General features: G+C 50.8%; 1 protein-coding gene across 1 annotated transcript; it reads right to left on the minus strand.

Annotated features, from left to right (window-relative positions):
* Positions 1 to 340: 340 nt before the first annotated feature.
* Positions 341 to 12,238, minus strand: LOC138366270 (uncharacterized). The gene is made up of 3 exons (XM_069327278.1): positions 12,225 to 12,238; positions 2,608 to 2,735; positions 341 to 2,310 (listed from the first exon to the last, which is right to left on the minus strand). Exon 3 carries the CDS (start codon positions 2,100 to 2,102, stop codon positions 723 to 725), a length of 1,380 nt encoding a protein of 459 aa, XP_069183379.1. The 5' UTR covers positions 2,103 to 2,310; positions 2,608 to 2,735; positions 12,225 to 12,238; the 3' UTR covers positions 341 to 722.
* Between the last annotated feature and the right edge of the window lie 1,122 nt (positions 12,239 to 13,360).

The raw sequence follows: 13,360 nt of genomic DNA on the forward strand, positions 1-13,360 counted from the left end.
GGGGTGGGCAGCCACCACCTATGTGGGAGGTGGGCAGGGAGCACCTGTGTGGAGGTGGGCAGGGAGCACCTGTGTGGGGGAGGGCAGGGAGCACCTGTGTGGGGGTGGGCAGCCACCACCTGTGTGGAGGTGGGCAGCCAGCACCTGTGTGGGGGTGGGCAGGGAGCACCTGTGTGGGGGTGGGCAGCCACCACCTGTGTGGGGGTGGGCAGGGAGCACCTGTGTGGGGGAGGGCAGGGAGCACCTGTGTGGGGGTGGGCAGGGAGCACCTGTGTGGGGGTGGGCAGGGAGCACCTGTGTGGGGGTGGGCAGGGAGCACCTGTGTGGGGGTGGGCAGCAAGCACCTGTGTGGGGGTGGGCAGGGAGCACCTGTGTGGGGGTGGGCAGGGAGCACCTGTGTGGGGGTGGGCAGGGAGCACCTGTGTGGGGGTGGGCAGGGAGCACCTGTGTCGGGGTGGGCAGCCAACACCTGTGTCGGGGTGGGCAGCCAGCACCTGTGTGAGGGTGGGCATCCAGCACCTGTGTGGGGGTGGGCAGCCAGCACCTGTGTGGGAGTGGGCATCCAGCACCTGTGTGGAGGTGGCCAGCCAACACCTGTGTGGAGGTGGCCAGCCAACACCTGTGTGGAGGTGGCCAACCAGCACCTGTGTGCAGATGGCCAGCCAACACCTGTGGAGGTGCCAACACCTGAGTCAAGACCCGCCACAAGTGAGACTGGTACGCTAGGTGGGGCTTCCTACTCTACTGTAGCCCAGAGGCAGGTCTTCGGGAGCCTCGCTCACACACCTCGAACTACCCCAAGCCTCCCGGCCAGCGCCAGTCACCAGCGCCGTGGTTTCCATAGTCTTGTCAGGGTAATTCTCACTCTTCACTAAATCACCGAGGCCAGAGGATTCTGCCGTGTGTAGGGACGGTTTCCTGATGGCGCCGTTTAAGCCAGGTGCATTGAGAGACGGACCAGTAGCGGAGGTAATATCCCACTCTGGTGTTTCTTCGGCCAGCGGGTGGGGTATATACCCACAGGTCGAAGTGGTGCCCTTGTTCACCAACAGCTCGTGGCTCTCGTTCATGACCGTCATAGCCATCACTTGACTGGGATTTGCAAGTTGAGATGAACTGGTAAACGATCCCAGTTCAACGTAGCCAGCACTATTGAGGTTTGAAGGTTTGGGCATGGAATTTGTCAAAGTTTCGGCCGTGTTAATATTGTCCATTTTATTTCCTAAAGTCACCTCTCCTCTATGTACTGAAACCTCCCTAGAGCCCTGGTTTGATATACCAAAGTTTGGATCTTGGATTCCAACGTAGCCTTGTGGTAGGCCTACCTTGAGAGTAATTGTATCACTACTGTCTACATATCGCCTCTTTTGTACCTTGGAATTTCCATTTGGCCACAATTCTAAATAATCAGAGATTTTCTCGGTCACTTTCCTTTCAGCATCATGTTGGTCATTTAACAATAGTTCCAAATAATCAGAATGTTTCTCTGTCACTTTAGCTCCAGAATCATGTTTGTTATTAATGTGTACAGGCATAAGTGGGGTGCTTGCTTCTGGGGGTAAGTTAAGATGATCATTGTCCTCTTCGGGGAAGGTAAGGCTCACGTATCGATCCCTAATGTTGTCACTCTGTTTCGGGAGGACGGAGGATGTCTCGAGGGCCTTCGATGGTTTATGGTCGCCTGCGTCGTGTGCATCAACGCCACTTGTTGCGTTCTGAAGACCAGTGGTGTTGAGTGTTCCCGAGGGAGGAGAAGAGGCGACGACGTACCCTGTGCCTGGGGTCATATTCTCAGTCCAAAAACGACGTAGTTCTGACATTTTAGAATCCATTTGATCCCTTCCATCTAAATTCACGGTGTCTTTGATTCCCTGGGGAACAAAGGCTCTGTTATCTTGTTGAACAGTTACGTATCCAAACGTTGGCGCGTCAGTTATTAATAACGTACTCGACAGATTTCCAACGGAATCACTTTGGTTCATAGGTGGCTCGAAGTGGTAATCACCCTGGGAAACCTGGACGTAACCCGGGTGCTGGTCACCCTGGGAGACCTGGACGTAACCCGGGTGCTGGACTACAGTGGAGGCCTCCGGAGTCGCCATCACTGGGGAAAGGTAGCCAACCGTCAAGTCTGAAGTGACTGTTTCACCAGACTTTCTTGGACTGGTCGACGAGCCAGCAGGCGTCCTGGTGGCTTGGTCGGACAGATGTTGCTCTTTCCCGCCAGATGGCTGGAGTGAACCACCCCCGAGAGAGAGTCCGCGGCCACCGGGAACCTCTTGCCGCTCTGAGTCCAAGACGGAACCCGACCTGTAGGGGAGAGCGAGGTATTAGATCTTACATGATACATGATGAAGTGATCGTGAAGAACCACGAAGTATTTAGACTAATTAGCACCAGCGGGTAGACAGACAACCCACCAGCAGGTAGACAGACAACCCACCAGCAGGTAGACAGACAACCCACCAGCAGGTAGACAGACAACCCACCAGCAGGTAGACAGACAACCCACCAGCGGGTAGACAGACAACCCACCAGCGGGTAGACAGACAACCCTCCAGCGGGTAGACAGACAACCCACCAGCGGGTAGAAAGAGAACTACAAACCTGGCCACTTCGACTGCCTGCTGGGGACCACCGCTGGGGACCTGGAGGACAAGGCCGGACGCTGAAGAACCAACACTCCGCGGGAGTCGAACCGGGGCACTAGGCCGGCGGTCTGACCGCTTCGGGGCCTGCCAAAATATGGACATTTTCTTACACCCAATTGCTGAAATTTAACTCTTAGGAAAGGTAAGGTAACTATGAGGTGAAAATGCCAAGCCAGGAGCTGGGGGGTATAAGGACAAGGAGCTGGGGTTATGAGGACAAGAAGCTGGGGTTATGAGGACAAGGAGCTGGGGGTATGAGGACGAGGAGCTGGGGTATGAGGACAAGGAGCTGGGGTTATGAGGACAAGGAGCTGGGGGTATGAGGACGAGGAGCTGGGGTATGAGGACAAGGAGCTGGGGGTATGAGGACAAGGAGCTGGGGGTATGAGGACAAGGAGCTGGGGTATGAGGACAAGGAGCTGGGGTATGAGGACAAGGAGCTGGGGTTATGAGGACAAGAAGCTGGGGTTATGAGGACAAGGAGCTGGGGGTATGAGGACGAGGAGCTGGGGTATGAGGACAAGGAGCTGGGGTTATGAGGACAAGGAGCTGGGGGTATGAGGACGAGGAGCTGGGGTATGAGGACAAGGAGCTGGGGGTATGAGGACAAGGAGCTGGGGGTATGAGGACAAGGAGCTGGGGTATGAGGACAAGGAGCTGGGGTATGAGGACAAGGAGCTGGGGGTATGAGGACAAGGAGCTGGGGGTATGAGGACAAGGAGCTGGGGGTATGAGGACAAGGAGCTGGGGTATGAGGACAAGGAGCTGGGGGTATGAGGACAAGGAGCTGGGGTTATGAGGACAAGGAGCTGGGGTTATGAGGACAAGGAGCTGGGGGTATGAGGACAAGGAGCTGGGGGTATGAGGACAAGGAGCTGGGGTTATGAGGACAAGGAGCTGGGGGTATGAGGACAAGGAGCTGGGGGTATGAGAACAAGGAGCTGGGGTATGAGGACAAGGAGCTGGGGGTATGAGGACAAGGAGCTGGGGGTATGAGGACAAGGAGCTGGGGGTATGAGGACAAGGAGCTGGGGGTATGAGGACAAGGAGCTGGGGGTATGAGGACAAGGAGCTGGGGATATGAGGACGAGGAGCTGGGGTATGAGGACAAGGAGCTGGGGGTATGAGGACAAGGAGCTGGGGTATGAGGACAAGGAGCTGGGGGTATGAGGACAAGGAGCTGGGGTATGAGGACAAGGAGCTGGGGGTATGAGGACAAGGAGCTGGGGGTATGAGGACAAGGAGCTGGGGGTATGAGGACAAGGAGCTGGGGTTATGAGGACAAGGAGCTGGGGGTGTGAGGACAAGGAGCTGGGGATATGAGGACGAGGAGCTGGGGTATGAGGACAAGGAGCTGGGGATATGAGGACGAGGAGCTGGGGTATGAGGACAAGGAGCTGGGGGTATGAGGACAAGGAGCTGGGGTATGAGGACAAGGAGCTGGGGGTATGAGGACAAGGAGCTGGGGGTATGAGGACAAGGAGCTGGGGTATGAGGACAAGGAGCTGGGGTATGAGGACAAGGAGCTGGGATATGAGGACAAGGAGCTGGGGTATGAGGACAAGGAGCTGGGGTATGAGGACAAGGAGCTGGGGTATGAGGACAAGGAGCTGGGGATATGAGGACGAGGAGCTGGGGTATGAGGACAAGGAGCTGGGGGTATGAGGACAAGGAGCTGGGGTATGAGGACAAGGAGCTGGGGGTATGAGGACAAGGAGCTGGGGGTATGAGGACAAGGAGCTGGGGGTATGAGGACAAGGAGCTGGGGTTATGAGGACAAGGAGCTGGGGGTGTGAGGACAAGGAGCTGGGGATATGAGGACGAGGAGCTGGGGTATGAGGACAAGGAGCTGGGGGTATGAGGACAAGGAGCTGGGGTATGAGGACAAGGAGCTGGGGGTATGAGGACAAGGAGCTGGGGTATGAGGACAAGGAGCTGGGGGTATGAGGACAAGGAGCTGGGGTATGAGGACAAGGAGCTGGGGTATGAGGACAAGGAGCTGGGGTATGAGGACAAGGAGCTGGGGGTATGAGGACAAGGAGCTGGGGGTATGAGGACAAGGAGCTGGGGTATGAGGACAAGGAGCTGGGGTATGAGGACAAGGAGCTGGGGGTATGAGGACAAGGAGCTGGGGGTATGAGGACAAGGAGCTGGGGGTATGAGGACAAGGAGCTGGGGTATGAGGACAAGGAGCTGGGGTATGAGGACAAGGAGCTGGGGTATGAGGACAAGGAGCTGGGGTATGAGGACAAGGAGCTGGGGTATGAGGACAAGGAGCTGGGGTATGAGGACAAGGAGCTGGGGTATGAGGACAAGGAGCTGGGGTATGAGGACAAGGAGCTGGGGTATGAGGACAAGGAGCTGGGGTATGAGGACAAGGAGCTGGGGTATGAGGACAAGGAGCTGGGGTATGAGGACAAGGAGCTGGTATTGGAAATTTCCAACACTAATAAACTACTATTGTATTATAATGCATCATCATTATTATATACTAACTACAGTAGTTCCTAATTTTACTAACGGTAGTGTCAACATAAATTAAACATTTCATCTGCGTATTAATGCTAGAATTCTCATGAAATCGAGTAGCAACATTGCGTCAGATAATGTCCAGTTAGACACGTTTATTACCAATGTGTTAGAGAATTGAATGTGGTTCTCTAAAATTATTAGTATTCCGTGTAATAATTACCTACGGATAATATGAGTCCCGATAATCTAAAACCGAGAGTTATTAACTAAAATTGTTATCAAGTAGTAGTTTTATCTGTTACGTGCGAATGCTATGGAGAAAATAAAATCTTCTCCATCTCTCGTTTAACACCATAAAACGAGAATATGATAATATTTAAGTCCCTATAATTGCAACCCAGTTCTCATTAACGTATTACATCCATAATTGCGCGAAAAAGAATTATTCGTGATTAATAATTTCTGTGGTGAATGCGAGAGACGGGTTGAGGGAGGCGGCGACGCCATTGTGGGAGAGAAGGCATCCCCTGGCGTGAAGAGTGGCGAGACACGAGGTAGTGACTGGGGAGTTTATCGACAAGAATTACGTTGATACCCGGTCAACAGTTAATAATTACTTATCCACGTGTTCTATAGTGCCCAGCCAGTTAATAACGCATCAACAATTGAAGCCAAGACCCGTAATTACACGTACACAGCAGTGGACGTCTGGGACTAGCTGACGCGGTTTCGGCAGACCTCAGTATTTAATACGCTCATGTTAAGTATATGGTTCTCGTTTGATGCATCATCCTAGATTATATATTTGTGAGTAGTCTGTCGTCATACAGCAAGGATACCTAATACACAACGTTAGTAAACTTACGACAATTTTCTCCGTTTTCATGAATATTGAAAATAAATCGTAGCCTAATCAAATGTTACTTAAATTTCTCTGATTTCAGCGTGTATACGAGGAGTCGTCAAGTTGTTTCTCATCATTCGTGATATTCACCTCGGGTTCTTTCTTTGTGGGGATCCTGTGACCACGAGGACGAATGACGAAATGGCGTTACAGAAATCGTCTTAAAGCTAAGACATTTTTCGTACATATTTATTTAATATTATTATTGATTTCTATATAATTCCTGTAGGATCTTTACATTGAATAGATTATTACCAGAAATGATAATTGGTAATTAATGTGTTTTGCTCTGACTGTTGCTCAGTAATTCATAATCTTTAATATTCACAATTTGAGTTATCATATCTTTGAATCTATAGTAGTTTTATTACATCATTTACTCAACAATGAACTAGTGACGAACCACACTGGTTCCTAGATATATATATGAACTTCTAGAAATACCCCGCCAATGTAGGTCTTTGAGGCTCTGACTTAAATTAATTAATAATACAGTCCATTCATTATTTCAAGTGATTATTCTTTTAATGATTATCCATAGACACTGGTTCTCTAGTGTTATTCTAATGATCACTTCTATTCGTTTTCCCTCTTTTCTCAAAAGTGGGTGGTCCTTCGATTTATTAAATACAATAAGCAAATAATTGAATATATGAGTCAAGCCCCAGATATCCCACAGCTGGGGGTATGAGGACAAGGAGCTGGGGGTATGAGGACAAGGAGCTGGGGGTATGAGGACAAGGAGCTGGGGTATGAGGAAAAGGAGCTGGGGTATGAGGACAAGGAGCTGGGGTATGAGGACAAAGAGCTGGGGTATGAGGACAAGGAGCTGGGGGTATGAGGACAAGGAGCTGGGGGTATGAGGACAAGGAGCTGGGGGTATGAGGACAAGGAACTGGGGGTATGAGGACAAGGAGCTAGGGTATGAGGACAAGGAGCTGGGGTATGAGGACAAGGAGCTGGGGTATGAGGAAAAGGAGCTGGGGTATGAGGACAAGGAGCTGGGGTATGAGGACAAAGAGCTGGGGTATGAGGACAAGGAGCTGGGGGTATGAGGACAAGGAGCTGGGGGTATGAGGACAAGGAGCTGGGGGTATGAGGACAAGGAACTGGGGGTATGAGGACAAGGAGCTAGGGTATGAGGACAAGGAGCTGGGGTATGAGGACAAAGAGCTGGGGTATGAGGACAAGGAGCTGGGGGTATGAGGACAAGGAGCTGGGGGTATGAGGACAAGGAGCTGGGGGTATGAGGACAAGGAGCTGGGGGTATGAGGACAAGGAGCTAGGGTATGAGGACAAGGAGCTGGGGTATGAGGACAAGGAGCTGGGGGTATGAGGACAAGGAGCTGGGGGTATGAGGACAAGGAGCTGGGGTATGAGGACAAAGAGCTGGGGTATGAGGACAAAGAGCTGGGGTATGAGGACAAGGAGCTGGGATGTGAGGACAAGGGGCTGGGATATGAGGACAAGGAGCTGGGGTATGAGGACAAGGAGCTGAGGTATGAAGACAAGGGGCTGGGATATGAGGACAAGGAGCTGGGGGTATGAGGACAAGGAGCTGGGATATGAGGACAAGGAGCTGGGGAATGAGGACAAGCAGCTGGGGTATGAGGACAAGGAGCTGGGATGTGAGGACAAGGGGCTGGGATATGAGGAAAAGGAGCTGGGGTATGAGGACAAGGAGCTGGGGTATGAGGAAAAGGAGCTGGGGTATGAGGACAAGGAGCTGGGGTATGATGACAAAGAGCTGGGGTATGAGGAAAAGGAGCTGGGGTATGAGGACAAGGAGCTGGGGTATGAGGACAAGGAGCTGCGGTATGAGGAAAAGGAGCTGGGGTATGAGGACAAGGAGCTGGGGTATGATGACAAGGGGCTGGGGTATGAGGACAAGGAGCTGAGGTATGAGGACAAGGGGCTGGAATATGAGGACAAGGAGCTGGGGTATGAGGACAAGGGGCTGGGGTATGAGGACAAGGAGCTGAGGTATGAAGACAAGGGGCTGGGATATGAGGACAAGGAGCTGGGGTATGAGGACAAGGAGCTGGGGTATGAGGACAAGGGGCTGGGGTATGAGGACAAGGAGCTGAGGTATGAAGACAAGGGGCTGGGATATGAGGACAAGGAGCTGGGGTATGAGGACAAGGAGCTGGGATATGAGGACAAGGAGCTGGGGAATGAGGACAAGCAGCTGGGGTATGAGGACAAGGAGCTGGGATGTGAGGACAAGGGGCTGGGATATGAGGACAAGGAGCTGGGATATGAGGACAAGGGGCTGGGATATGAGGACAAGGAGCTGGGATATGAGGACAAGGGGCTGGGATATGAGAACAAGGGGCTGGGATATGAGGACAGGGAGCTGGGATATGAGGACAAGGGGCTGGGATATGAGGACAAGGGGCTGGGATATGAGGACAAGGAGCTGGGATATGAGAACAAGATGCTGGGATATAACAAAGTTGGGATAGGACATAGGAAAGGAATGGTACCTAACCACTTCGACTATCGGGTATAGAACGCCGACCTGCAAGAAGCGAGTCCACGGCTATACCCTCTCGTCCAAGTGGCTTACATGTAACCAATGATACATATTAGAAAAGGAAATAGATAAATTGTGTCATTTTCTTCTTAACCAACTTAATCATTCAAAATGACAAACATTTATGAAAAACATTTTGAATTTGAATTTGAATTTTCTAACAATAAAACTGAAAAATAGGGTCCGATTAAGCTGTTATTTCCGAATGTCGGTTTGTGGACTAAGGGGTTCGGTTAAGCGAGAAGTGGGAGAAGCTTATTTGTGCTTGTTAAGAGGGTAGAAACGAATTAAAGAAAAAGGTTATCACTCGGACCGGATATGAGGCCGCACTTCATAAACAGGATGAGTGACTGGTTCACGGAATACCAAATCCCAGAAGACATTGATACATTTGTTGATGACCTTAATCACCAAATTGAGAGCTGTCTAAGAGTTCCGCGCCGTACACCTGGGCGAAGTAACCCTCAGAGGAAGAAAATAAAATGGTATGAGAACGATTACATAAAGATGCTTAACGCAAATGTTAGGAACATAAGTAGAGAGTACCGGAGACATCCCACTGACAGCAACCAAGAACTGTTCAAAACTGTGTGTCAAGTAGCCAGGGAAGGGAAGATTAGAGAGCGAGCGAGAAAGACAATGGCTTGAATTCACTAGCTCTTTTGGAAGAGAAACATCTGCAAAACAAGTGTGGGCAAAGACGCAGATAGCTAAGGGTGGCAGAGCCCGGCCTGCGGCTCACAAAGACCCCCAGGGTAAGGCTGAGGAACTAATTCAAAAGTGGAGTGATGCAGCATCCTCCTCCTCCCTCCCTGCAGAAGTAAGCAGGGAACAGCTCCTGCGACATGATGACAGAAGAATTAGGATAACAAGAGCACTGTCTAGTGATGACGAATATGGGGAACCAATCACAGCCCAAGAAGTAAGGGGCGCTATGAAAAAGGGTAAAAGTACAGCACCTGGTGAAGATGGCGTCACCTACGACATACTCAATGCACTGTGTGAAGTGTCTGGGAATCCACTACTCCACCTGTTTAACAAGTCATTCCTAAGTGGAGTGTTGCCCACACAATGGAAACACGCAATAATTGTTCCCATACCGAAGCCTAATGACCCTGGTAATTACAGAACTATCAGTCTCGTGTCATGCACTTGCAAGATGCTTGAAAGTATCATCCTAAATCGACTGTTGCACAAAATAGGCAGGTTAGGGGAGGGGGTCACTGGATTTGTTAAAGGACGGAGCACAGCAAATTGTATAGTTAATTACCTGGCTAATGACACAGCTAAGTACTCTGTATTTGTCGACATCAAAGGAGTTTCGACAAAGCACAGGGGATTGCGATCCTGGACGAGCTTGCATGCATGGGTGTCAAGGGGAGACTCATGAAGTCTACCTCACAGGAAGAACAATCAAGGTCTGCTTCAACGGAGCAGTCTCCAGAACAATGAATATGGAACTCGGGATCCCCCAAGGCGGAGTCTTAAGCCCTACACTATTCAATGTACTTATGAACGCCATTGCAAATATTGATTTTCCGGAAGGAACACAACAAGTGGGATATGCAGATGATGTCCTAATACAAGCTCCCACCTTGGGAAAAATTAAACAGTCCATTGAACTCCTCGGAAGGAAATGTATTGAGCTCGGTTTCACTCTCTCCACAAACAAGACGAAGGCATACTCCCATCACAAGCGGAGAGCAAATGAAGAACTACAAATTAATGGTGTAACACTTGAATGGGTTGACCACTATCGGTACCTTGGCGTCACTGTCGGCTCTAACAAGGGGAAGAAAGAGGAGCTCAACCAACTCATAGGAACATGCAAAAGTCGACCCAGGGCACTGAAAGCCATGACCTGGAATGGACATGGAGCCTCTATTGCCGTGCTAAAAATGATGTACACAGCCTATGTGCGCTCCGTCATAGACTATGCAGCACCAGTTTTATGCACCTACTCCCAAAGTGATATGAAAAGGATCGAAAGCATTCAGAATGAAGCCATGACAATCATTCTTGGAGTTCCAAGAACTGCCAAAACGTCCAATCTACGAGAGGATTTGTCCCTCCCCAGTGTTAAAAGCAGAATTAAGGAGCTGAATGCTAAACTTGCAATTAGGATAGCCAGAGATCCCCATTACAATGATATTGCTAAGAAAAAACTGAGTTCTGTGCTACTTTCAGGGGGAAACAGGAGAAGCAAAAAATGGCATCACAGATCAGTCTGCTACCTTGAAGAGCTTCACCTGCTTGAGCAAGCCCGTGAGCTCCTGCCTGTAGAGAGGTTACCTCCCTGGGAGGATGACTCGTGCAAGATCATCATCAATGAAATGGCAATGAAAAAATCCAACATGATACCACAAGAAATGAGGCACAAGTATCTCGAGGAAATTTATAAAGAAGCCGAAGATGAACTAGATCAAATCTACACTGACCGGTCATCTAATCCTGTCAATGGCAGGGCTGGTGCAGCATACACTGTAATTAAGGATACTGCTTTCCAACGCAGAAATGAAGAAAAAGCACGTATTGAGAACTATGCCTCTTCAACGCAAGCAGAGCTAACTGCCATTGTTATGGCGTTAAGGTTTCTTGAACGGAACACTAATGGTGCAGTGATCTGCACTGATTCAAAAGCAGCACTTCAAAGCCTAAGTAAAAATCGGGCAGAAAATCTTGTAATAGTCGCTGAAATCAAGAGAGCTGTGAGAATACTTACCAATCTGTGAAGAGTCATCAAGTTTCTGTGGATCCCCTCCCATGTTGGAATATGTGAGAATGAACGAGCAGATGTGCTGGCTGCTGAAGGAGACCATATTGAATACTTCATACCCAAGACTCTACTACAAATTAGAGGTATTGTCAGGTAACATCACCGTGACAAGGTAACTGAGGAAAGGAGGATAGAAGCACAAACCAGTGAATCTGTACGATGGTACAACATGGTTGCAGCTGGCAATCCCAATCATTATGGCCGAAGAGGAGGACGACGAGGGAGAGAATCAGTAATAGCGAGAATCCGTCTTGGATACAAATATCCATGGAGATTTGGAATGGAAACAACAGTTGATCAGCGAAGTTGCAGAATCTGTGGTGAGAGTGATGGACACCGCCTTGACCACTATCTACGTGAATGTGAACACCTGAGAGACATTAGAAATATGTGTAGAATAATAAACCCCACATTGTTTGAGTTAGGAAAACACTATTTGTCAAATATTGATGCTGTTCTTAAAAGATTTCCCCATTTTGCACCCGCAAGATAACGTAAGCTTTTAAGGGTTGATAGATGTTAATCTTCTTGTTTGAGGAGCTGTTCACTTGAGACAGTTAAGCAAGTCCCAGCTGTGTCTGGGTACAAGTGACAGGATGAACAACCCAGCGGGTTTTCTTCCTTTTGGGGAGTGTTGTACATTCTGCTATGGCGGTGTGTCCACTCACAAGATGAGTGGCGCTGCCCAATAAACTCGCCCCTCGGGGCAAAATTTAAAATTTTAAATTGAAAGGGTAACTTAACCGTGTCCACTGCACGCTTGGCACAGCACACATACAGTCACAGGTCACTGGATCAGTGATCATGAGAGAGACCCAAAACAGAGGCTTGTGTCTCTAGAAGGAAAGTGAAGGGAGTGACAGAGAGAGAGAGAGAGAGCCTCACCTCGTTCACCAGGCCTATGGGCAGGTTGGGTTCTCTCTTCAGTTCTATCGCCAGGAGCTGTAGTTTCCTGCAAGCAATTGTGGGTAATTAGTATCACGGATGACCCCCGCACAGCCCTGTCAGCCATAGCCGCCATTTTTTCCAAGATGGCCGCCATTTTTTTCAAGGTGGCCGCCATTTTTTATGACGGACATAATCATTCAAAGCAGAAAATGAATTGCCATTTTAAGGCTAACTATTATGAAATCAGTATTTCACATTTGAGATTATATATGGACCTTCGGGAAATTTTATAACTATATTACTTTAGAAAACAATATCTTTATCTACACTATCCCTTTATATATATATCTATAGCCCCCAGCTACACCCTCCCCAGCCACACACCCTCCCCAGCCACACACCCTCCCCAGCCACACCCTCCCCAGCCACACACCCTCCCCAGCCACACACCCTCCCCAGCCACACACCCTCCCCAGCCACACACCCTCCCCAGCCACACACCCTCCCCAGCCACACCCTCCCCAGCCACACCCTCCCCAGCCACACACCCTCCCCAGCCACACACCCTCCCCAGCCACACACCCTCCCCAGCCACACCCTCCCCAGCCACACCCTCCCCAGCCACACACCCTCCCCAGCCACACCCTCCCAGCCACACCCTCCCCAGCCACACACCCTCCCCAGCACACCCTCCCCAGCCACACACCCTCCCCAGCCACACCCTCCCCAGCCACACACCCTCCCCAGCCACACACCCTCCCCAGCCACACCCTCCCCAGCCACACACCCTCCCCAGCCACACACCCTCCCCAGCCACACCCTCCCCAGCCACACCCTCCCCAGCCACACCTCCCCAGCCACACCCTCCCCAGCCACACCCTCCCCAGCCACACACCCTCCCCAGCCACACACCCTCCCCAGCCACACCCTCCCCAGCCACACACCCTCCCCAGCCACACACCCTCCCAGCCCACCCCACCCTCCCCAGCCACACACCCTCCCCAGCCACACACCCTCCCCAGCCCACACCCTCCCCAGCCACACCCAGCCACACCCTCCCCAGCCACACACCCTCCCCAGCCACACCCTCCCCAGCCACACCCTCCCCAGCCACACCCTCCCCAGCCACACAC

This window comes from Procambarus clarkii, chromosome 19, assembly GCF_040958095.1.
Source record: "Procambarus clarkii isolate CNS0578487 chromosome 19, FALCON_Pclarkii_2.0, whole genome shotgun sequence".
Lineage (NCBI taxonomy): Eukaryota > Metazoa > Arthropoda > Malacostraca > Decapoda > Cambaridae > Procambarus > Procambarus clarkii.